The sequence below is a fragment of the Camelina sativa genome, chromosome 5, assembly GCF_030686135.1.
Source record: "Camelina sativa cultivar CO46 ecotype springtype chromosome 5, ASM3068613v1".
Lineage (NCBI taxonomy): Eukaryota > Viridiplantae > Streptophyta > Magnoliopsida > Brassicales > Brassicaceae > Camelina > Camelina sativa.
Window position 1 is genome coordinate 35,649,604 of NC_141884.1, and position 26,400 is coordinate 35,676,003.

Below are 26,400 nucleotides of genomic sequence, written 5' to 3' on the forward strand. Positions count from 1 at the left end.
CACCACCATTAATTGGAACGTTAACGTAACCCCAGTTAACAGTTCCCTAAACTCAGAATAGTAAATAGAGTAGGAGGTCAATATAAAACTAAGCAAAAGGGTAACAATAGTAGTTGATGGTTGTGACAATTTTCCAAATTTAAGAGAAGAAGGGATCCTTACCGTCTCACTGACCTCTTCGGTGTTGGCAACGTTATGTGGACTTTGACCAGATCTTGCAGACATTGATGGTGGCACCAGGGTCGCTATATTTTTCACCAAACTAGCAATGGCATTGTCAAAGTAAGCTTTCAGTTCCAAATTACTTTCACGCTGAAGCTGCATAACTCGCTCCTCCATCATGTCTGGCTGCATCTTTTACTAGTTTAACAACATCAATGTTTTTACACTGACTCATCCCAGTACCAACGTTCGTTGTGTGTTCAGATGCAAGATTTGGAATTTCTTCAGTGACGCCATTGTCCCCGTCTTCAACCTCTTCCGTGTGTTCTCCGGTTTTCTCTATCTCGTGTAGCGCATCAACATCTATCCCCCCTGTCCAGCTATTTTGTTCGAATAGATGACCATCTGCCACCAGAATCAATAAGTTTGTGATATCCTCATCGTCTTCTTCGTCAGAGAAAGACATGTCGACAGCAGCGTCAATAGTTCCCGTGTTCAGTATAGATTGAACTTGCGCCTGAAAGTATAGTTGTTAATCAAAATATCCCTTGCTAATAACAAACATGAACTGTGCAGTGTAAGGCAAAATTTGATGTTACCTGTCCGGTTTGATCTACAACTCTTGCTGCTTGGACGTTGATAGCAAGGCTCCGCTCTATGACATTTTGCACTACATCTTCAACCCGGAGAGAAGGGTCATTCGTGTCAATGCCAAATATAGGCCCCTGTATTATTTCTGGACAAGATGCCGCGGTTACAAGAACCAACGCATGCGAAAACCCTTGAATGGCACAAGTATCTTGCGCAAACTGCTTCACAGTTCTTGCTTTCGCACTCTTCACAGTTTTCAAAAAAGAATCACGACCCCATGGATACTTCAAGAAGGCATCAATATCACCGACCATCTCAACATGTTCTGGACTAATGTTTGTATTCCCACATGTGGGGCATAAGATGCCATCAACTATCAGCAGCAACGCCAGTCTGAAACGGGTATCAGCATCGTTGTACTTCTTTCCCAGTAAGAGTTTTTGGAAAATCCACGAGACAGTTGGCTTCTGCTCCACTACAAATAAAGATTTCCATATTGGCGATGATGCATTGCATCCCTTCTTAACTGCCTTCCCTCTACGCTTGTCCAGTTTGAATCCGTCTCTCCGACAATTCAACCCAGTTACAAGGGCAAAGTCATCGATTGCGTATCTAATGGGTTTTCCAGAAAATACCCACCAAAGTTCGTATTTCTTCTTTGTGACTAGCTGTCGTGTCAAGACGTAATGGACAAACATAACAGAGAAGGTGTGGTTGCCCATTAACATCAAATGGGCAAACTGAGAACTTGCCAATTTTTCCAGATGCTCATCATCGAGGGCCTTCTTAATATTCTCTATCCAACGCAAGTTGTAGTAGTTGTTAACTCTGTTTCTTCCTGACGGCTCACGACCGGACATGAACAATCTTTGAGGCAAGCACCAATCGTCCATTGAATTGACTTCCTACACATAAGTCAATTTGGTTCAGCAAAACGAGTTTCCACATATCCAAAATAAGTTTCTATCTTTTGGTCATCACAATAGTCACATATCCACATATCCAAAATATGTTTATATCTTTTGGTCTATCTACTTGCCGATTCACTTTCTCGATTTTTAGCTTTTATATATATATAACCTAGTCTGATGAATGGGCAGATGGTGGATTTAGAAGAGATACAAACAATCTCAAATTAACGACATACCTAGATACCGAGACGCATGTTGACACAGAATGGAACCGGTGGTTGACTATACTTCGCACCGGAAGTCAGTAAATGAGATACACTGTCGCTTTAGGGTGGAGATATCGACAACAACAACTGCAACCCAACCTGCCGGCGGTGTGTTCAATACCCTATGGGAATCGCTGGGCGAATCGACAAGAGAAAATTGGTTTCAATGGTGACTACAGATGAAACCGGAAAATGTTTTCGCAGCCGGCGGAGAATAAGAGAGTATTACAGAAATAATATTTACTATCGATATGTCGAACTGTGTATCAGACGTCTTTTCAGCTTCAATGTTGATGAGAGAGAGGAAGTAGGCAACTGTTGATCATGCAATAGGGTTAAGAAAGTAAATATTATAGAATATATAGCGTGTATAACCTTTTAATGGTTACTATGGTCATCGAGTTAATTATAGTTGGTTTTATGGCTAACCAATGCAATTCCCCTTTGAATAATCCTTTTTATTTTTATTTTTTGTGGAATAATCGGTCTTAGATAAGGTACTTGTCTGGGCTTACTTGGGCCTGGGCTTTACGGTACATTCTAGGAAAACTCTCTTCTTTTTTTTTCTCTTCATCTTCCTCTAAAACCTTAATAATGGTGAAAAATTCTCACAGTGTTCGTGTTCTTCTTAAATCCTGCAATTTTCGCGGTCTCGTTTCTCCTCGAAAGCTTTTACTCGTTGTCCCCTCTCTCCTCAGATTCTCCGTTGAAACGAAAGAGGTACACAATGTTTCAATCTTCTCGAAATGATTTGAAAAAAAAACCATTCTTGCTAAGTCTTAGGTTTCGTTAAAGACGATCTAACATGTAAAATTACAATCTTATGACACAGCTAGTTCTATTAATCGAAACAATGGAGCCTCCGAAATCAGATATTTTATGTGATCGTTTAGTGACTGGGAACTCAGAAATTGATAACTGGATTTGGATCATCGAGTACTTTGCCAAATTCAAATCCGAGCTTTGGATGTTGCATGGTAATTCAATTTTTGTATCAGTCTCAGTTTCATTGATTTTTAGAAATCTCAAATCCTCAGATAAAAGTAATGTTACTTGCAGATGTGTTTGAAATGGGTCCTAAGCTTCCAGATAATTTGGGTGAACACACCAATGAGATGGTAGCTTTCAGATGCTTGGCTTCTTTGTTTGATTCTTCTACTCCTGAACAAAGTAAAGATGATGCTGACTCAAAGGTCGAGTTTGATTTGTCTCAGAGCTGTGAATATGTTCTTCAATGTATCTTGGATGAGGTATTTACAACTAATTCCCTTTTCTTTGTGGTTTCTTTGATATGGTCATATATTACTTAGATTGTTTTTGGTTCTTCGTTTTCTAGATACCTTTATCGGAACTGAAACCAGGTGCACCAGGACTATCCAAGTGGAATCTTCTTCCCTTTATCAAAAGCAAGCTTCTTTGTCTACCTAAATGCACTTTGGAACTGGTATTTATCTTTGCTTAAAAGTTCTATTTCTGATGAGCTACTACTATAAGGCTTTTATGGTTTTTTCATTTATGTTTGTACATTTGTTTTGGTTTTTGATCAGATGCTTGAACCATCATCCTGTGAGAAGGATACTGAAGTATCGCCTTGTAATGAGGAAGAGACTCTGAGAAATGGTAGAAAGAGACTGAACGAGTTACTCCTCCAATGGCTGAACCAAATCTTATGGGGAAAACAAAAGGCGGACAATCGTTTTGTCGAGACCTTGGAGATGGGACTGACGAGATTAGTAGATCCGATGTGTTGCACGAAAGAAGAAACGAGGAATTTCAAAACGAAAGCGATGGTCATTTGTCAAGTCCTGCTGAGAAAATATACAGATGCATACAATGCAAAGAAAGTGGGATGCTGTGGTTTTGTTCTAAAGATGGCTGCCAAGTTATGGCTGCGAAGTTAGGGTCGGATGGCTATTTATGCCACGCTCAGCCTGAGTTAAAGGGTGAGTGCTGTATGGCAAAATCAAGACATATGGCCGACATTATTTCTGGAACAACCCATACGGTTGGCTCGCTCGGCCGACCCTTTAAAAAAAAAAAAAAAAAAAAGTTATGGCTAATCTATGTCAATAGCGATATGTTTTAGGGGGGGCGTATTTAACTTGACATTTTAAGTGATTTGGGTAAATTTTAAAAATTCTATGTTATTTAATTATGGATTTAAAAAAATCTATTAAAATCCACAGTTATTGAACTGATGATTTTAAAATCTACTTTAAAATCTACTATTATTGAACTGATGATTTAAAAAATTACTTTAAAATCCACTGTTATTCAATACAGTTTGTGGATTATGGAGGATTTGGGAGGATTTGTTTAGTTAAAAATACAGAAATCCAAATCTCATCGTTTTAGGTGGGATTTGAAAGAATTTTACAATAAATTATATAAAATTCCCTAAAATCATCAAAATCATTTAAAATCTCATGAAAAATCAAATCACTTGAAATATTAGATTGAATACACCCCCTTTAATCTGTGATGGATTAAAAGTAATCGGATTTTTTCATCTTTAATCATTTATAATCTCATAAAAATAAATTATTTTCTTGAACAATATTCTATTTTATATACAAGATGATGAAAAATATCTAGAAAAAAAAAGATATATGTATATTAAATTATAGCTACAAATGATTTGAATACATTGTTACAATGCAATATAAGACCATCTCCAATAGTGTTTCATATTTTTTTCTTCTATAATAGAGGATCTATATAATAGAGATAAGTTTTTCTCCAATGGTTTTTCCTAATTTTTTCCTCTATAAAAAAATATTCCAAATAGATACTATTTTTATTTTACAATTAAACACCTATTATTTATAAAAATTGAAAACTAACAAAATTTACTTTAGATTTTGTATTATTAAAAAAAAAAATTTGCAACAGTTTCATAAAATTATTATTTTTATTTAAATTAAGCATTTATTATTATAAAGAGCATCACATCATACAAAAATTATAAAATATACTAGATTTTTAAAGAGCATTATGGAATGAATGAAAAATAAATTTTCTTGTTTATATAAATTATCTTTTGCAAAAATGGTAGTTCAATATTTTAGAATAAATATTTATACTTAAATTTATATTATTAGTTCTTAAAAATACTTATTTTGTTTATTTTGGTCATAAATAAAAGAAGTTAAAGATTAAAAGGACTACTTTGCAAATAAAATAGTTCACCTCTATTTATAGAGGAAAAAATAGAGTTCCCCTATAAATAGAAAAAAAAATAGCTATTATAGAGATAAAAATAATAGATTGAAGCAAAAATTACTCTATAATAGAGTTTAGAGGTAAAAATAGAGGACCATTGGAGATGTTCTAACATATGTTTTCACCATTAAATCACTGAGTTTGGTGTATTTTATTATTTATTTTAATTAGACTCATATATATATATATATATTAAATTCTCTTAGATACATATATAAATTACTTTTTTATCATTATAAGTTTTGAGGAAATTCTTTGACAATTGTTACAATCTATTTAATATTAGATATACTTAAACTTATGTTGTGACTAAATTAGTTCAATTAGATATACTTAAACTTATGTTGTGACTAAATTAGTTTCATTAGATATACTTAAACTTATGTTATGACTAAATTAGTATAATTAGATATACCTAAACATATGTTGTGACTAAATTAGTTTATGACATACATATATCTTGATCTATTTAATATTAGATATATTAGACACACATCTTATGATCTGATTAATATCAAAGTTAAGATCAAATTTGATTATAAAATACCACTTTTATATGTTGCTATGAGTACTTACAACATTTGGATAATAATAAGATCATCATAACACACACAAAATACATAAAAAATTGTCAGTGAGAACAAGAACAAGTAACGGAAAATGGGTTTTCTGGTGCTTCTTGGGATAAGCATCGCTATCGCGGTTGTTATAATGTCGGTGGTTGCTTTCATATGGTTCCTCTGTTAAAAGCGTACTTAAATCTTATAACGAAGTCCTAATACCTAATTGATGATGTTTCGGTGTAATCAACTTATATTCTTCTTTAATAATTAGTTTTCAAGAAATAGAAGCGATAGATAAAACATGAGATACTTTGATGATATTTGTAAAGTACTTAAGATTGGTTCAAATTTGTTGTTGATTTGAAATTTAACTCTTTAATTATAATATATTGGAACTATTAATATTATATTTTTGAGATACCATTAGAGTATCTCAACTAATGTGGATGCTCTGATAACGAGAATTAATTTGTATTTCTTTGAATAAGACATATTACAAAGTATAAGCGATAAGCATATGTTTTGACAAGGGTCTCAATGCCACATGATTTAGTGATGGATTTGTTAAGAGACAAGAATTTTGATATTTGGTGTATTGGTGAAAATGACTCGATCGAGTAGGAGTGCATTACATATGATATCTACAAGAACGTTGTGAATTGCCAGCTTCTTGAGCTGAGTCAGCTGACAGTCTTGTACTGTAAAATCAAGAAAGACTTCGTAAGGCATCAAGATATATAAACGAAAAACAATAGAAAGTTTTCCAAAGTTGTTGTTCGAAACATATGTCATCATCATGTGATGAATATAATTAGACATAGTCAAGCTTTATGTAACTTTAAATACCATTTTACTAAGGATACAATACGTCACATAATATAATAAGATCATGAACATATAAACTAGTACTAGACAACACACAAAAAAATTGTTGACGAGAAGAACAAATTAAGCAAAAATGAATATTGCTATTGCGTTATCAATAGGCATCGTTGGGTGGGTGATGATAACCTTGGTGGCATTTGGGGTATTGTACCTCCTCAAAAAGCTTAATATCATCTCGTAAAAATCGTAATATTTGGGATGAGTTGAACATAATCAGTTTATTCATGAAGAAATAGCTGACGAACCATAAGTATTTCTTGAAAAAGTGCTTTTACAAATTACGTATGATATTATATAAGAAAAAATTATGTTCGTATGAAGTGAACTCACCAATTTGAGATGTGTTTGGATAATTGATAGAAGTGAACTCACCAATTTGTATTTATTGCGTAACTTTTTTTTACTATGTTTTCACTACTCAATTACATAATACTCTATACATATCATTTGTTTTCTCGTATAAAACAGTAACCGAAAACAAACCGGTAAAAACCGAACAAAAACCAATTGGCCAAAACTAGAAGCCGTCAATTTTGTTTCCGCTCAGCCGTAGGAGATAATTGTCAGATGGTCCTGTCGGAAGTTTACGTCCAGTCTTCGTTTCAAATTGAGACTGTTATAACAAAATTGTAGTGCCTTGTTGGTCATATAATTTTTGGATTAATGAAAGCTTAGCAAATTGAGACTGTTATAACAAAATATGATATCAAATACGGTAATTTTTGTATATCATATTTATATTGAAAACATTTATACATTAGTTTTTTTCTTGCTTAAATGTGATTAGTTTTTATTATGTTGTTTTGCCTAACTTGATTTATGGGGGACAAGATTCCTTAAAAGGGACAAATCACATTGTAAGATGATAACTGAATGTGTATATTTGTTTAAGCAAAGATGTCATACATATATTAATCAAAGTCATACAACCTAAAGTTGACTCTCAACAATAAGTGTAATATATAGGCCTATGAGGCTAGGATATATAATATGATCCTCTCACAGCTTCTTTTGTCTAATGTCGGCATTCACATGTTTATTGTTACATAAGATTCAGATAAAAATAAATATATGTTTTCACTAAATAATTGGTGCAACATTGTGATTTAATAGAAATTTAACCAACACACTTGCATTTGTTATTATTTGTAAGGTGAAAAGATGCTTTTACTTTTTGAAGCAACAATTGTCCTTTTATTTTACACAGTAGCCATTTATCTCTTCACTTTCAGCCACTAATCAAATATATATGATGCATAATTATTATCCTTACTTATATATATATATATATATATATATATAAATAATAAAAAAAACAAATTTACTATCAGTATATTAGACTACTCATAATGATATAATGTACTCATTTATAAATATATTTTGGACCACACCTACACATTTTTCTTGTCATGAACCACTCATTATTTTGTTGGCATTTATAAAACTTATACAAACATAACATAGAGTTTGAATCTAAATAAGGTAGACCGACAACACTTACAACTCTCTAACTTACATATTAGTTACTTTCGATCACCTAACTAATTAGTCGATAATTAATTAATTATTCACTAAATATATGAATATTGTTACATCAATTTTGTGTGGACACAAGTTACAAAATATAATTTTTCTTTAGTTCAATTTCACCAAATGGATTCCAAAAACAATACTAAAACTATTGATTAAGTTTTTAATGAATTTTCGTGTGTAATGAACATGAAAGTATTATTTTAGTTTGGAACGGAATAACAAAAATACAATTTTCTCGACCGGATTCAACCGATCAAAGCCAATAAACCAAAATACACAAACATACAGATAACTATTTTATAAACACTCGCGTAAAAAATACTTGCCAAATAATATTTAATCATTTTCGTTTCAACGCAAAGAACGACATGAGCTTCTCACGGTAGCTAGATTCAATCTTCTCAGTAAGTCCAACAAGTTTTTCAGTGAGACGGTCGAAAAAATCATCGAGGATATGGTCACCAAAATGGTTGATGAAGAGGGATCCCATTGTGGCCTTTATGTAAATCATCCATTGCCTCACATCCTCCGCGTTCACTGCCCGTTTGAGCCAGGCTGCAGGGTTCATCAGCTCCATAGATTCCACTGTGAAGCATATATTTTTCTCAACCAAGAATGTTACCTCCTCAGGCGATGCCGAGTAGATAGGTATGTTGAAGGTATCGACTTGCTCTTCCGTGATCAAACCCTACATGCCAATTTCACCACACTCAACAAACACATAAATAAAAATAAACAAGAGAGATATAACGTTATAAACTTAGTTATGAGACATTGTTTCTTTTACATTACCTGGGATTGCATTTGAATGAGAACTTCAGCCATGGACGTATACATGATACTATCGGCAGGATTGGAGAAAGGCATTCCTCTAGGAAACCCACACGTTCCAACAACCAAAAGACCACCACTCACTACTTCTTTAGCCTTAGTTTCTAGAAACTTCCCCATGTCCCGACCAAACTGCCTTTCATAAGCCTTCACCACTTCATTCGCCGCATTTGAGTAGTGAACCTTCCCTTTATTCCACGCTTTGGAGCTTTTGTCCACCACTTCCTTTGGAACACTCGAAAGCCAGTGGGTGGCCCCAACCGTCACTACGATATGAATGGAAGATTGAGGAAGAATACGGCTGTAGAACGAACCCGGGACCCCGACCGTGAAATAACTCCGGTCTTGAGAGAGAGAAGTGAAGAGAGTGTTGAAGTCGTTTTCAGGGAGGTCGTTGAAGTAGACAAGAAACTCTGGTTTTGAGGAGTTTGATTATCGTAAGTTGGTTTCAACGGATCTGATGATGTCGTCAACGAAAAAGAATGTGTTTGGTCCAGTTGCACAACCAAGATCAGCTATTCGGAACGTGTTGGAGCCAGAGATTAGGGTTTTTGCATCGAGTTTCTCTACTATCAGTTTGTCTATTGTCTCTTTCCACAAAGTTGTTGTTTTTCTCTGTCCACACCAAAAGGATTTCAAAGATTATGATAATTTCATGCTTAAATATCGTATTTAAAAATGTGCTACTCCTATTGAAAATTATTAAAGAGACTGAAATAATGAAATACAAAATTTCGCTGCACTGAATCTAAATGAGATGCCAAAAACCAATAACACACACCATCGTGCAAAATAAATAAAAATAATGCTTAAAAAAACATTTTGTTATACTCAAACCTAGATTTAGTAAAACTGAAATACAGTAATGCCTTCTGTGCCTTCTAGATTTAAGTTTATGATTTAGCTTCTGTGCCTTGGTGTATTTTTGTGTGGCTTGATGAGTTCTGAACATTTTAATATCGTTGTTGGAGTTTCTTAAATAAAATAAGGAACCAAAATTTGATTAAACAAAACATCATGTAAGAGATCATGATAATAAAGTCAAATTATGTTCGTCCTCTGAAGTCATGGGCTTCCAATTAATCCGAATAGCCAGCCAACGTCTATTTAAAAATCGACTGATGATGGTATTCTTAAACTATCTTGTACTCAATACCATGTCTAGATGAGTAAAATAGATAACCAAATAGTTAACTTATTACATCGTTAAAATAGTTAACGAAAATATATTTTATCTAACAACTCATCTTACATACCAATTTGTTGGATCAAATGTAACAAACCATATCAAAAATGCGAAGTTGTTATAAAGGAATATGAAATGTAAAGATGAAAAGAAAAAATTAAAAGATAAGAAACCAAAAAAAAAAAATTGAAAATAGACCTGCAAATGAGAATTCTTAGAGTAGCTGTTCGGACCATCTCCACCACTCATAGGAAGTGAGTTAAGAACAATCTCCGCTTTCTCCATTATGAGTTTGTGTTTTTACTTTCTATACTTTGGGTGTGTCGTCTATATATATAGGCCATGCATGCACTTAACACCTAGTGCTTATTATTATAGTATAGTCACTATAAACAATATATAATTGATAACCTCTTGAATTGAACTACAATAATATGCGTATTGAAGCAAGAACATTACTAGAAAATGCTATTAGCCTATCACATCCGTTTGTGCTTGTTTTGAAACACAAGGAATAATAAGCTACATTTTAGAAAGCATTTTCATATTCAGTGAACTAACCTACTACATGTGTTTTTAAATAGAGAAGCTAATACTGAATTATCAGTGATTATTATTATTACAGTGGTCCTAATACGTAAGTACAAGACTACAATAAATAATATATTATTTTCTTTTTAAAAGTTATACTATTATTGTTTTGAAATTGAACTAATCACATAGGTCTTGCGTGAGAAAACTACGTAATCGTAGGGGCATCAAATTAATAAAATAAATCATAGGTTAAACTAGGATATATGCCCATTCGTCTCCAAATTAGATGCTCTCCGTACTAATATCCAAGAATAAATCAAAAGGATGCTGAAAATTTATGATAATAAACTTAATCAGTTTGTTTTTTACTTTTTTATATTTCCTCTATCAATGTGGCTTTCTTGATTCTTTCATATATTCATATAAATACTAGCTAAAAAGCATATAGTGGAAAATTGAATGATGAAAATAGCAGAAAAGAAAGCAATCAGAGTTTTCGGAAAAATAATTATAAAAAATACTAAACATTTGGTTTCATAAGTTAATGAATTTTTTTTATTTCACTTTTCTTGCTAAAACTTTTATTACATTTCTGTGAATGGGATGAGTGAATTCTCCCATTTTCAACGATCTGATTGACTGCAAAAAGCTAAGAAATTATTGATTAACTATATCTTTTGATAATAAACTATATCATCATAATACAGTAAACAAATGGTTATAGAAGACTCCAGTTAGTTATTCATCTATCTCTACAATATTTTTGACAAAAATTAGCTTCCACATAGGCCCTGTTCTTTTTCAAGTCGCTGGATGAGGAATGTTAGTACTGTTATGAAGAAGCATCGCTGCTGTTGTAAATAAGAGTCGCTGTGCTGTTAAAATGAGATGCCGCAACGGTCGCTGGCGATTCTTTTCTCTCCCCTGCGACACTTTTTCTCTCTCTAATAAATACGTCCGCGTTATCATCTTGCCACTGTCGTTGTCGTTTTGATTTTTGATTGATATTATTGCTGTCGTTTTAACGTGTTGCAGTCGCTGATCCAGCAACACGAAAAAGAACAGGGCCATACTGTTTAAGTTTTTTTTTTTGTATTTTTTCCATTAATATTTAAGAATTTTGAATAATCCTTTTTTTTGGAATAATCAGTTTTAGATATGGTAATTGGGCTAGAACCAATTACTAAAGAAGCAATTATCGCATCTAGGAATATTCACAATTTTTGGATGCGATTTGAAAATTTAACAATGAAAAAGATTAGAGATGAGCTCCAACAAGAATGCAAATTCAAGAATATGCAAACAACAATAGAGTCATATTTCACTAGATTTTCTTAGATAGGGAAAGAACAATATAATCATATCTCACTAGATTTTCTTAGATATATGTATATAATCATATATATATATATATATATATATATATATATTAGTTTATTTGATTATTAATTTATTATATTGATGGGACCATATTCTTACATAGGATTTCCAAAAAAATATTATCTTACTATATTATTGAAATGCGTCATTTTTTACACCGGTCCAACTCGGGACTGGAAGAATTTATTAATTTATAGCGAGTATTAATTAAACGAGTATTAATTTATAGAGGTTATACTGTATTACAAAATATAAGCGATAAGCATATGTATTGACAAAGGGTCTCAACGCCACATGATTTAGTGATGGATTTGTTGAGAGACAACAAAATTTGATATGGTGTCTTTGTGAAAATGACTCGATCGAGTAGGAGTGCATTGCATATGATATCTACAAGAACGTTGTGAATCACCAGTTTTTTAAGCTGAGTCAGCTGACAGTCATGTAATGTAAAATCAAGAAAAATTTCGTAAGGCATCAAGATATATAAACGAAAAACAATAGAAAGTTTTCCAAAGTTGTTGTTCGAAACATATGTCATCATCATGTGATGAATATATATTAGACATAGTCAAGCTTTATTTAACTTTAAATACCATTTTTCTAAGGATACAATACGTTATATAATATAATAAGATCATGAACATATAAACTAGTACTACACAAGACACAAAAAAATTGTTGATGCAAAGAACAAATTAAGCAAAAAGGAATATTGCTATTGTGTTAGCGAAAGGCATCGCTGGGTGGGTGATGATAACCTTGGTGCCCTTTCCACTACAAGAAAACAGGCAATTTACGACTACGATTGGCGACTAAACTCGTAGTCGCCAAATTTAGTGACTATATACCGACTGTTTAACTACTACTTTACAACTGCTAAAACTTAGTCGTAAATTAGTCGTTTTTTACCGACTGAAATGAATAGTTGGTTCAGTAGTCGTTAATTAGCGACTATTTTACGACTGAAAGACAAGAAAGTAATTTTGTCAGCAAACAGTAGCTAAATTGGCGACTACATGGTGACTACTGCGGCGAGTCGTTAATTTGGCTACTAACATACGACTAAATTAGTTAGTCGGATATTTGGCGACTACTAAGCGACTATTGAGGTGAGTCGCAAACATGTCGGCCAAAAAGAAACACGTTTTTTTCGTTTGTGGGGTTGGTAAGCTTTGTTTTGTTGCGACTGTTAGTTTGAGTCACATCAGAGTCGTTTTACAGTCGTTTTTCAGTCGCCAAATTTCTCTATATATACCACACCTTCCTTTCTTATTTCATTCACACCACAAGCAAGAGCATTAGCAAGAAAGAAATCGAGAGTAACAAAAAAAATTTTGAGAGTGAGAAAAAAAATAGAGTGAGAAAAAAAAAACAAGAGTGAGAAAAAAAATCAAAAGAGAAAAAAAAAACAAGAGTGAGAGATCTTTAATAATGGCAGGAAGTTCTAATTATAGTCATTTTCGGGAGTGGATGTATAAGAGGCTTGATGAAGTGACGGGAAATTTCACGGAAGAGTTCAGCACCGGGGTAGAGGAGTTCATGGCTTTTGCAAATAGTCAGCGTTTAGCACAAAATAATGGTGGTAAGTTTCACTGCCCTTGTGATAAGTGCAAAAACGGTAGGCGTCTTCCAGGGGGTACAATTTGGAATCATATTTTTTGCTATGGGTTTATGCCAGATTATTATGTTTGGTATAAACATGGGGAAGAAATTAATATGGGCATAGGAACGAGTTATGTAGATCCGACGTTTGTAAGTGGGAATGAAGAAGTGGGTAATGTGGTAGGAGATAGATATGTGGATATGGTGAATGATGCATTTCGTTATAACATAAGTTTAGATGATAATTATCATCAAGATAATTATCATCAAGATAATTATCATCAAGATGGTAGTTATCAGAATGTCGAGGAACCGGTACTTAACCATTCCAAGAAATTCTACGACTTGTTAGAAGGTGCAAAAAATCCATTATATGATGGTTGCCATGAAGGTCACTCACAATTATCCCTAGCTGCTAGAGTCATGCAAAATAAGGCAGATTATAATATGAGTGAAAAGTTAGTGGATTCGGTTTGTGAAATATTGACTGATTATTTACCAGAAGGAAACCAAGCTACTGGTTCACATTATGAGACCGAAAAATTGATGCGCAATTTAGGCCTCCCATATCATACAATTGATGTTTGTATTAACAATTTTATGATATATTGGAAAGATGACGAAAAGGAAGATAAATGTCTGTTTTGTGGTGCACAAAGATGGAAGCCTCGGGAGGGCCGACGTAGAACCAAAGTACCATATAGTCGTATGTGGTATCTTCCTATTGCTGATAGATTGAAGAGAATGTATCAAAGCCACAAGACTGCAGCAGCAATGAGATGGCATGCCGAGCACCAAACAAAGGAGGGAGAAATGAATCATCCTTCTGATGCAGCGGGGTATTGTACCTCCTCAAAAAGCTATAATATCATCTCGTAAAAATTGTAATATTTGGGATGGGTTAAACATAATCAGTTTAATCATGAAGACATAGCTGACGAGCCATAGTATTTCCTGAAAAAAGAGCTTTTACAAATTATGTATGATAAAATTGTTATATAAAAAGAAAATTATGTATGTATGATTATATTATATTGCTACGATGGTTTGAGATGTGTTTGGATAATGGATAGAAGTGAACTCACCAATTTGTATGTATTATATTGTGTAACTTTCTTTACTATGTTTTCACTACTCAATTACATAATACTGTATACATACCATTTGTTTTCTCGTATAAGACAGTTGTAACATCCGTGTGGTTGTAGGAACGAATATCCGGCGAGAAGCTTCGGGGAAAACACGATGCTCGGCATTGCATCGGTCGATGCATATCTTGCGTCGGTCGATGCAAGTGCGAGGACGGCGCGTAAAACCCTAGAGTTTTCGTGTTATGTCGAGCATGCGTCGGTCGATGCAGTGCAAGTGTCGGTCGATGCAAGTGCATCGAGCATCGGTCGATGCAACCCTGTGTCGGTCGATGCATCCCCATTCGGTGTCGGTCGATGCATGTTGGTGTCAGAGTCATGGTTTGTTATTTGTTGTTTGTTGATTGTTGTTTGATGATTAGAGATGACTCTATTGATTGTGTGTATAGCCCAGTAGATGGGAGGATTGCCTTATTGAGTGTTTATAAAATACTCATGCATTGCAATTTGTGTTTGTGGTGCAGGTAAAGGCAAAGTGTTATCGTGGAATCAAGGCAATGAAGAGGAGGATGTTAGGGGGCTAGTGGATATGGGACCACTGACCACTAGTTGTAGTTAATTTATTAATTATTTATTTATTAAAAAAAAAAGTTGGGTCCTTTCAGTTTGGTTATCAGAGCCTTTACGGTTCTAGGTTTGGGTTCACTAGGCTTTGTGCTGTAGATGTTTGGGATTTGCATGCTTTGATTGATTATGTGAGTTAGTCAATTGTGTGTGGCATGGAGTCCTAGAACATCCTCTTCGAGCCTACTGTGTGATTCCACGGTGAGTTTATGTTTTTTGTGTTATATAGATATTTGTTTGCTTAGTCTTCTGTTCATGGTAGTGCAGATGGCTAGAGATGGTACTATTTCTGGTCGTGGTCGTGGATGTGGACGCGGACGTGGTCGTGGTAGGAGCAGAGTCCCAGAGGTTAGTGAGACCGAGGACCAGAGTGTGACAGTTGAGGGTGTTGGCGAGTCGTAGGATGATCCGGAAGATTCTGTGAGTGTGGCCGGAGGGGGCGGTGTTGATGCTCCAGTGGCCGGTGGTGCTAGGGTCCCAGGTGTGGGAGTCCTAGCGGGTGGAGTCCCTGGTGTTGATTTTGCGGCTTTGCTAGCACAGGTGTTAGAGCGGTTGCCAGCTGTGGTACCGGCTCAGGCTCAGGTTGTGCCACCAGTGGTGGCGGAGGAGCACATGGACGTTATTTTTCCATGCGCAAGGAGATGACGTGTCTCGGGACTGAGCGGTTTTAGGGTGGTACAGACCCTACTGTTGCAGATGCGTGGAGGACGAGTGTGGAACGTAACTTCCATACTCTGAGATGTCCTGAGGAGTTTTGGGTGGACATAGGGGTCCACCATTTGAGTGGTGATGCTCAGGTGTGGTGGAGATCAGTGGCTGCTAGGAGAGTGCAGAGGGAGATGACTTGGGCTGACTTCGTCTTGGAGTTCAACCGCAAGTACTTTCCTAGAGAGGCATTGGATCGGTTGGAGGTGCAGTTCCTTCAGTTGTCTCAGGGGACACGGTCAGTACGGGAACTGGACTTGGAGTTTAGTCGACTTCTTTGTTATGGGGGTCGGGCTATGGAGCCTGAGGAGGCCCAGATCAGGAGGTTTATGAGGGCTCTTCGTGATGACTTGAGGGTCCATTGTAGATGACGTAGTTATGCTACGCGTGCAGAGCTGGTTGAGACTGCAGCAGAGATTGAGCAGGATATCCGGGCACAGTCAATGGGGGTTAGTCCATCGGTGCAGCCTAGTAAGGATCAGCATCATGGAGGTTCTAGCAGGGGTGGCAAGCCTATGCAGGGACCAAGGAGGAAGTGGGAGGCTATGCAGACTCAGAGTGGTGCGGGATGCTTCATGTGTGGGAAGAAAGATCACAGGTTTGCTAGCTGTCCCAAGTGGAGTGCTCTGACGGCAGGGGCTCGTGTATGCTATCATTGCATGGAGCCAGGGCACATTAGGCCCTTGTGTCCCAAGTTGCAGCTAGCAGCAGTGGCAATGTTGCAGCAGGTGCAGTGATGTGAGCGCAGGACGCGACCTCAGCCGAGAAGACCAAGACACGCCGGACGCGACCGAGACGCCTGACTAAGGCGCATCGGACGCGACCAGGGCAACCTCTTCAGAAGCGGCCAAGGCTCCAACAATCCTTCCCGGAGCCACCACACGTTCCAGGAGCTCAGCAAAGGCGGCCAAGCAGCGGCTCAACCTATTTGTCCGAACATTCGTCCAACGTTATCCATCCCATGAAGACTCTGAAGGCTCAGTCCGCTTAGTCTTCACTCTTACCCAAGAGTGAAGACGAGCAAGTCGTTAAGCAAGGAAGTGTACTCTCTTTCCTCACTCCGAGTTTGTCCCAATGGGTTTACCGGAGAAGGTTTTAATGAGGCATGGAGCTAAACGCAAAACGCCTAAAGGCTAAGTTGCTCCACGCGCAAGGCCAAGGCGGTTATCTCTCTTTCCCTCTTGTTTTTGGTTTAGTTTTGAACTTGAGAATATTCTCTTTTGATCCTTATGTTTGTGAACGTTGGAGAGTGTTTGTGGCTAAGTGTGTTAGTCAAAAGGTGGCGATGTGTTCTCTTTGCAAAAGGGACAAGTCAAAAGGACGATGTGCGGATCAAGATGAATCTGCGTGTCCTTAAGCCCCTATCTAGACCTAGCTATTTAAACTCTCCTTAAGCCCTTGTTCCTCCTTTAGACTTGTAGGAAAATAAAACTTTCTTCAAGAGAGATTCTTGAAACTTGTCTCACTCTTCTCTTTCTTCAATCCGGGATTGAACCTTGAGAAAATCCTAACAAGCCTCGAACCGGGTTCGACCTTATTAGAGACCGTATCAAGAGGAGAGCCAAACCTCTTGTGTCGTCTCTCGTTCCACTCGTATTTCCCCCTCACTTCGTTTTTCCATCTTTCCTCTTCGCAACCTCGAGACCTCTTCCATAAGTTCTCGAGTTCTCCACTAAATCATATCAGCTCGTCTCCACCATCGTTTCCTCCGCAACCGTTCGTTCGTTCGTCCCGCATTTGCACCATCCGATCGATCCGTTCGTGGCTTCTCGACGTATCTCCCAAACGGCTCGTTTGAATTCCTTCAAACTCTGTTTCCCTCGTTTGATTCTCTCCTAGAACCGAGGCCCAGAACCTTTGCTGAGGAAAGTTTAACCGTTTGAAAGTTGGCCGAGAGCTCAAGCCGCGACCGTTCCGCAACCCTAACGTGACCGCGACTCCGGGTCACATCAGCTTGGTATCAGAGCTTCAAAACACCTAGAGGCTGTCTTGTTTACTCTCCGTGAAGAGCAACTCTACGCAAACTTGAAAAAGTAAGTGTTTGCTGCTGATGAATTGGTCTTTTTAGGCTTTGTTGTGAGTTCGCAGGGCCTTAAAGTCGATGGAGAGAAGATACGTGCAATAGACGAGTGGCCCACGCCAACGAGCATCACTCAAGTCCGGTCGTTCCACGGCCTAGCAAGTTTTTACCGGAGGTTCGTACGAGACTTCAGTATGGTTGCCGCGCCTCTCACCTCTGTGATCAAGAAAAACAGCGAGTTTTGATGGGGACAAAAACAAGATAAGGCGTTCACCGAACTCAAGAAACGCCTCACGCAAGCCCCCTTGCTCACATTGCCTGACTTCAACAAAACTTTTGAGGTTGAGTGTGATGCATCGGGAGTCGGGGTCGGAGCTGTCTTGACTCAAGGAGGCAAACCGGTGGCATATTTTAGTGAGAAGCTTAGTGGAGCTACGCTTAATTACCCTACGTATGACAAGGAGTTATACGCCCTCGTTCGTGCCATGGAGGTTTGGCAACACTATCTATTGGCGAGAGAGTTTGTGATTCACACTGATCACAAAACTCTAAAGCATCTCCGCGGTCAGACAAATCTCAAGAGACGTCATGCAAAGTAGTTGGAGTTCATTGAGTCGTTTCCCTACGTCATCAAATACAAGAAAGTCAAGGAGAACGTAGTCGCCGACGCCTTATCAAGACGGTACGCACTGATCACCACAATGGATGCGCGAGTGTTGAGGTTCGAAAGCATCAAGGATGCCTATACTGGAGAGGCTGAGTTTGGAGATTGCTTCCGGAACCATGGGAAGGGAATTTACATCGAATTCTACCTTCATGAGGGGTTCCTGTTCAGAGGACGACGGCTGTGCATACCAAATGGATCTATCCGGGAATTGCTTGTTCGCGAAGTTCATAGTGGAGGATTAGCGGGTCATTTTGGCATCACCAAGACCTTGGCCGTGCTCAAGGAGCATTTTTACTGGCCAAAGATGTGAAGTATGATAGAGAAGCACGTCGGCCGTTGCATTGTTTGTCGCACCTCCAAGTCGACAACTCACCCGCATGGCCTCTACATGCCCTTGCCCGTATCCAACGCGTCATGGATCGATCTCTCCATGGATTTCATCCTCGACCTACCCCTTTTGGCGCATAGAGATAGTATCATGGTGGTTGTTGATAGGTTCTCGAAGATGGCTCACTTCATCCCATGCCACAAGAACAATGATGCTGTGCAATTGGCGAATTTGTTCTTTAGTCAAGTCATAAGGCTTCATGGCGTTCCGCGCACCATCATATCCGATCGGGATCCCAAGTTTCTTGGCCACTTCTGGCGCACTATTTGGCGAAAGCTCGAGACGAAGCTCCTCTACTCCACCGCGGCTCACCCTCAGACCGATGGCCAAACAGAGGTTGTCAACAGATCAATAGGCCCCTTACTCCGCATGGCTATCGCAAGCAACAAAGGCTCCTGGCTCGAGTGCGTCTCGATCATCGAGTTCGCTTACAATCAAGCAGTGCATTCTTCCACAAAGAAGTCACCGTTCAAGGTCGCATACGGAATCAAGCCATTGACGCCACTGGATCTCCTCCCTATACCACCAAATGAAGCTGAGAATCAAGACGAAGCCGCAAGAGCAGCAAGGTTCAAGGCACTACACGAGGAGGTTCGAGCCAATATAGAACGAAGGAACGAGCAGTACGCATGCTTTCTCAACCGAGGACGTAAACCGATGCTGTTCAAGCCTGGTGATTGGGTCAGCCCGCGAGGAGATGGCCCATTCCAAGTCGTCGAGAAGATCAACGACAACGCCTACCGACTCGAGCTTCCAGGTGAGTTTGGTACGTCTACTTCTTTCAATGTCACTGACCTCGTTCCGTTTGATGGAGGTGTAGACAAAGATGTTTTGGGGACAAAACCTTTTCAAGGGGGAGGGAATGATGTGAGCGCAGGACGCGACGTCAGCCGAGAAGACCAAGACACGCCGGACGCGACCGAGACGCCTAACCAAGACGCATCGGACGCGACCAGGGCAACCTCTTCAGAAGCGGCCAAAGCTCCAACAATCCTTCCCGGAGCCACCACACGTTCCAAAAGCTCAGTAAAGGCGGCCAAGCAGCGGCTCAACCTATTTGTCCGAACATTCATCCAACGCCAGCCATCCCATGAAGACTCCAAAGGCTCAGTCCGCTTAGTCTTCACTCTTACCCAAGAGTGAAGACGAGCAAGTCGTTAAGCAAGGAAGTGTACTCTTTTTCCTCACTCCGGGTTTCTCCCAATAGGTTTACCGGAGAAGGTTTTAATGAGGCATGGAGCTAAACACAAAACGCCTAAAGGCTAAGTTGCTTCACGCGCAAGGCTAAGGCGGTTATCTCTCTTTCCCTCCAATTTTTGGTTTAATTTTGAACTTGAGAATATTCTCTTTTGATCCTTATGTTTGTGAACGTTGGAGAGTGTTTGTGGCTAAGCGTGTTAGTCAAAAGGTGGCGATGTGTTCTCTTTGCAAAAGGGACACGTCAAAAGGACGATGTGCGGATCAAGATGAATCCGCGTGTCCTTAAGCCCCTATCTAGACCTAGCTATTTAAACTCTCCTTAAGCCCTTGTTCCTCCTTTAGACTTGTAGGAAAATAAAACTTTCTTCAAGAGAGATTCTTGAAACTTGTCTCACTCTTCTCTTTCTTCAATCCGGGATTGAACCTTGAGAAAATCTTAACAAGCCTTGAACCGGGTTCGACCTTGTTAGAGGCCGTATCAAGAGGAGAGCCAAACCTCTTGTGTCGTCTCTCGATCCACTCGTATTTCCCCCTCACTTCGTTTTTCCATCTTTCCCCTTCGCAACCTCGAGACCTCTTCCATAAGTTTTCGAGTTCTCCACTAAATCATCTCAGCTCGTCTCCACCATCGTTTCCGCCGCAACCGTTGTTCGTTCGTCCCGCATTCGCACCATTTGATCGATCCGTTCGTGGCTTCTCGACGTATCTCCCAAACGGCTCGTTTGAATTCCTTCAAACTCCGTTTCCCTTGTTTGATTCTCTCCTAGAACCGAAGCCCAGAACCTTTGCCGAGGAGAGTTTAACCGTTTAAAAGTTGGCCGAGAGCTCAAGCCGCGACTGTTCCGTAATCCTAACGTGACCGCGACTCCGGGTCACATCATGCAGCCTGAAAGACAGCAGATGGCACGGATTGAGCAGGCGCCACGGGTTTACACTACTGCAGAGACTGGTGGAACCAGTGTCGGGGCGATCACAGGTATAATTTCTGGTACTGAAGCTTTGTGAATTTTAGTAGGTTCAGATTTTATGTTTTTTCCTTTGATAAAGTGTTAGGTTCTCAACAAATGAGGTTTGTGTACGGACCTTGTTGGTGGGCGGGTTTAAGTCCCACGTTATGTTTGATTCTTGAGCTTCTCATAGCTTCATTACTCCGGGGTGTAAAGAGAGCGCGCGAATCAGAGAGGATCCCGAAAAGCATTCAGGAGTTGTCAGAGTTGCGGGAGGCAAGTTCCTGAGGGTTATTGGACGAGTTGGAGGAATTGATATTCAGATCGCAGGAGAGTCGAGGCCAGCGGATTTGCTTATCAGTCCAGTGGAGTTGTATGATGTTATTCTCGGAATGGATTGGTGGCATCGGCATATGGTGCATTTGGATTGCTATCGTGGTAGAGTGGAGTTTGAGCATCTAGGAGGAAAGTTGGTTTTTCAGGGTATTAGATCGACTTCGGGGAGTCTTGTGATCTCGGCCATTCAGGCTGGGAAGATGATCGAGAAGGGCTGTGAGGCTTATTTGGTTACTATATATATGCCAGAGTCAGTGGGGAAGTCTACGGTTAGCGGTATTTCGGTAGTGGAGGAGTTTGAGGATGTGTTTTAGTTATTGCAGGGATTACCACCATCTCGGTCGAATCCTTTCACTATTGAACTGGAACCGAGGACAATGCCGTTATCCAAGGCTCCTTACAGAATGGCTCCATTAGAGATGGCAGAGCTGAAGAAGCAGCTAGAGGATTTGTTGAGTAAGGGATTCATCCGTCCTAGTGTATCACCGTGGGGAGCGCCGGTGTTATTTGTCAAGAAGAAGGATGGGAGTTTCTGGTTGTGTATCGATTATCGGGGTTTGAACCGGGTCACTGTGAAGAACATGTACCCTCTTCCTAAGATTGATGAGTTGTAAAATCAGTTGAGAGGTGCTACTTGGTTCTCCAAGGTAGATCTGGCGTCGGGTTATCATCAGATACCGATAGATGAGGCAGATGTGAGGAAGACAGCTTTCAGGACAAGGTATGGGCATTATGGGTTTGTGGTGATGCCTTTCGGGTTGACTAACGCACCAGCAGCGTTTATGAGATTGATGAACAGTGTGTTTCAGGAGTTTCTGGATGTATCTGTCATCATTTTCATCGACGACATTCTGGTTTATTCTAAGAGTCCTGAAGAGCATGCAGTGCATTTGAGGATGGTTATGGAGAAGCTGCGGGAGCAGAAGTTGTTTGCCAAGTTGAGCAAGTGTAGTTTTTGGCAGCGTGAGATGGGCTTTCTGGGTCACATTGTTTCTGCAGAGGGGGTTTCTGTAGATCCAGAAAAGATTCAGGCTATCAGAGATTGGCCTAGACCGCAGAATGCCACAGAGATCAGAAGTTTCCTTGGATTGGCAGGTTACTACAGGAGATTTGTGCAGGGATTTGCAAGCAGAGCACGTCCTATGACTAAGTTGACAAGGAAGGATGTTCCTTTTGTCTGGTCAGAAGAGTGTGAGGAAGGCTTTGCAAGCCTGAAGGAGATGTTGACTACTGCGCCAGTGTTGGCTTTGCCTGAGAAGGGAGATGCATCTAGAGTTGGTTTGGGGTGTGTTCTGATGCAGCATGGGAAGGTGATTGCCTATGCATCGCGGTAGTTGCGGGTGCATGAAGGCGACTATCCTACTCATGATTTGGAGATGGGTGCTGTAGTTTTTGCCCTGAAGATTTGGAGATCTTATCTTTATGGTGCAAAGGTACAGGTGTTCACAGATCATAAGAGTCTGAAGTATATATTCACTCAACCTGAGTTGAATTTGAGACAGAGGTGGTGGATGGAGCTTGTGACGGATTATGATTTGGAGATAGCCTATCATCCTGGTAAGGCTAACACGGTTGCAGATGCTCTGAGTCGGAAGAGGGTAGCTTTGGCTCAGGAGCAGGAGATGGAGTCTTTGGTAGGGGAGATCAGTGCTTTGAGCTTGTGTGCTGTTTCACAGGAACCGTTGGGTTTGGAAGCAGTAGATAGAGCAGATCTTCTGAGTAGGGTGCGGTTGGCTCAGGAGCAGGATTTGGGGCTGGTGAATACCTCAAAGGATGTGGATTCAGAGTATCAGGTCTCAGATAATGGAACTATCTTGGTGCACGATTGGGTTTGTGTGCCTAATAAAGAGGAGTTGAGGCAGGAGATCCTGAGAGAGGCTCATGCGAGCAAGTTTTCTAGTCATCCAGGAGCGACTAAGATGTACCTTGATCTCAAGAGGTACTATCACTAGGTCGGGATGAAGAAGGATGTAGCTAGTTGGGTCGTGAGGTGCGATGTGTGTCAGCTAGTGAAGGCTGAGCATCAGGTTCCAGGCGGGTTGCTGAAGAGTCTACCCATTCCTGAGTGGAAGTGGGATATGATTACTATGGACTTCATGGTGGGTTTGCCAGTGTCCAGGACGTTTGATGCTATTTGGGTCATTGTGGACCAATTGACTAAGTCAGCACATTTTCTGGCCATTAAGAAGACTGATGGAGCAGCGGGCTTGGCTAAGAAGTATGTGAGGGAGATAGTCAGGTTTCATGGAGTGTCAGCGAGTATTGTGTCTTATAGGGATTCTAAGTTCACTTCAGTGTTCTGGAAGGCATTTCAGGCAGAGATGGGTACTAAGGTGCATATGAGTACAGCTTATCATCCCCAGACAGATGGACAGTCAGAGAGGACGATCCAGACACTGGAAGATTTGCTGAGGATGTGTGTTTTGGATTGGGGTGGCCATTGGGCAGATCACTTTAACCTGGTAGAGTTTGCTTACAACAACAGTTATAAGGCGAGTATTGGGATGGCTTCTTATGAGGCTTTGTATGGGAGGCCGTGTCGTACACCGTTATGTTGGACTCAGGTGGGGGAGAGGAGCATGTTCGGGGCAGATTTTGTTCAGGAGACCTCAGAGAAGATTCGGATTCTCAAGCTGAACATGAAGGAGGCTCAGGATAGGCAGAGGAGTTATGCTGATAAGAGGAGGAGAGATCTTGAGTTTTAGGTAGGAGACAGAGTGTACCTCAAGATGGCCTTGTTGCGGGGTCCGAACATGTCATTGACTGAGACTAAGTTGAGTCTGAGGTATATGGGTCCGTTCAGAGTGATTGAGCGGGTTGGACCAGTGGCATATAGATTGAAGTTACATGAGCTTATTCGTGCATTCCACAAGGTTTTCCATGTGTCTATATTGCGGAAGTGTCTCCGTGAGGATGATCAGTTGTTGGCTAAGATTCCTAAAGATCTTCAGCCTAACATGACTTTGGAGGCGAGACCAGTGAAGGTTCTCGAGAGGAGGATCAAGGAACTTCAAAAGAAGAAGGTTCCTTTGATTAGAGTCCTTTGGGACTGTGATTGTGTGGAAGAGCAGACTTGGGAGTCTGAGGCGAGGATGAAGGCAAGGTTTAAGAAGTGGTATGAGAAGCAAGCCGCGACTTGAACTTGTCTAGCCTGGTCCCATCTGTAATCCGTGGCTGGAGCGGGAATGGAGTATTCCAGCCCATCTCTCTTGTTTACTCGGTCGCTTGGGGTGGTTAGTTGTGCGACTCAGTAACAAGATGAGGTGGTGTTCGGGGTACAAAGTTTCCGTGAGGCGGGGTTTCTGAGGAAAGTTTCCTGAAATAGAAGTTTCCAAAAGTGGAAAGTTTCCAAAAGTGGAAAGTGCTAAAAATGGAAAGTCTATGTGAAGTTAGAATTTGTCCATTTTAGTGGTGGAGAGCCTTGGAAGGGCTTGTGTGGCCTTAGTGACGGACTTTTGAGTCATTGTGCCCGTGTGTGGCAGTCTTTTTTAGATATTGTGTGGCCTTTGTGGCAGACTGTTTAGCCAGTTGTGTGGCCTTTGTGGCGGGCTGTTTAGCTAGATGTGTGGCCTTTGTGGTGGGCTGTTTAGCCAGATGTGTGGCCTTTGTGGCGGGCTATTTAGCCAGAGTGCCTGTTTAGACGGTCCTTCGGGACATATGGTCTTTGTGACGGTCCTATTTAGGACAGATTGTTTGGTCTTTGTGACGGTCCTGTTTAGGACAGATTGTTTGGTCTTTGTGATGGTCCTGTTTATGACAGATTGTTTGGTCTTGGTGGCGGTCCTGTTTAGGATATTTGTTTGCCCTTATGGCATGTATATGATCCTCGTGTGGTCATGAGGTATTCCAGTGAGGGGATATGTGGTTGGTAGGACATTGAGATGTTTTTACGCGAGTCACGAGAAGGAAACCTGGATGCGGATAGGACTCAGACGTATTCAGAATTGTTTGCTCGCAACTCTTGGGGGACTTAGGTTCTCCTAATACTGCCATATTCATAGACTTTGTGGCTTGGGAGTATTGTTGGTATATCGACTTCGGATGACGATCCGGGGGCGCGCTGTAGGGTGGCAACCCGAGAGACGAGTATTGGATTTTCCTTATATATTATGGCATGAGGGTTTAGGCCCGATGAGGAGCCAATATTATTGCATGCAGACTTAGGTCTGATGAGGAGCCAATAAAAACTCAATGTTTAGGCCTATGAGTAAAGGAAAGTTCAAAAGTCGAGAGCAAATAATGCCTGGAGCGTGAGTCTATCGCCTAGAGGTGACCTTCTGTAGATCGGTCGGAGGAGTGTGGGTGATACTAGGATTTTTGTGTCTATCCTAGCAGGTTCAATTAACATTATGCACTTGTAATACTTAAGGTGTCAATCCAATTGGGAATCTTTACTATCACTCAAGATGCAATCAAGGAGTCACAAGTTAAGCCAATTCAAAAAGAGTGTTTTTCTAACAATCCTAGAATGGGCAAAATACAAAACGGAAATGAGTCATAGAACCAGAAACGAAAATGTAGAAGCGAACAAGAATAAACAAAACCGAAAACAATTCTAAGCATGAACAAATGAAACAGTCTCGGGAATGTAATATCAATCAAAAAGATAAAAGTCCTAAGGATGGGAGTAATTGATGTCGGTGGAGCATCCTAGTCTACAGAGTGTTTAACATACCACAAGTAAACTATCCCTAAACAATGAACATCACAACCTAGCTAATCCAATATCTTGGCAAAAGCTACTCAGACTCAACCA

At 39.7% G+C, this 26,400-nt stretch overlaps 1 protein-coding gene, 1 non-coding gene and 3 pseudogenes across 4 annotated transcripts; 3 read left to right on the forward strand and 2 right to left on the reverse strand.

The window, feature by feature from the left end:
• Positions 1-167: 167 nt before the first annotated feature.
• Positions 168-4,001, reverse strand: LOC147944781 (uncharacterized). The gene is made up of 4 exons (XM_087451120.1): positions 2,446-4,001; positions 1,901-2,245; positions 762-1,658; positions 168-679 (listed from the first exon to the last, which is right to left on the reverse strand). The coding sequence occupies exons 3-4, from the start codon at positions 1,644-1,646 to the stop codon at positions 308-310; spliced, it is 1,257 nt and encodes a 418-aa protein (XP_087307246.1). The 5' UTR covers positions 1,647-1,658; positions 1,901-2,245; positions 2,446-4,001; the 3' UTR covers positions 168-307.
• On the forward strand, positions 2,510-4,153 carry LOC104789688 (uncharacterized; annotated as a pseudogene). The gene is made up of 5 exons (XR_015557750.1): positions 2,510-2,650; positions 2,763-2,907; positions 2,990-3,180; positions 3,267-3,374; positions 3,478-4,153. The product of XR_015557750.1 is annotated as an uncharacterized LOC104789688 (transcript).
• On the forward strand, positions 3,826-3,961 carry LOC147944782 (U11 spliceosomal RNA). The gene has a single exon (XR_015558805.1). It is a non-coding gene; the product is annotated as a U11 spliceosomal RNA (small nuclear RNA).
• Positions 4,154-8,309: 4,156 nt separating the features above from the next.
• LOC104787832 (loganic acid O-methyltransferase-like) lies at positions 8,310-10,494 on the reverse strand (annotated as a pseudogene). Its single transcript, XR_015558558.1, has 3 exons — positions 10,349-10,494; positions 8,926-9,579; positions 8,310-8,821 (listed from the first exon to the last, which is right to left on the reverse strand). The product of XR_015558558.1 is annotated as a loganic acid O-methyltransferase-like (transcript).
• Positions 10,495-13,498: 3,004 nt separating this feature from the next.
• Positions 13,499-14,501, forward strand: LOC147944783 (uncharacterized; annotated as a pseudogene).
• Positions 14,502-26,400: the final 11,899 nt, after the last annotated feature.

What these genes read in the sequence shown, in the direction of transcription:
- LOC147944781 (XM_087451120.1), bottom strand. Translation starts at nt 1,646, where the DNA reads ATGGACGATTGGTGCTTGCCTCAAAGATTGTTCATGTCCGGTCGTGAG. An exon ending in TTGTAGATCAAACCGGACAG is followed by an intron (nt 680 to 761) that starts GTAACATCAAAT and finishes CTATACTTTCAG; the next exon opens with GCGCAAGTTCAATCTATACT.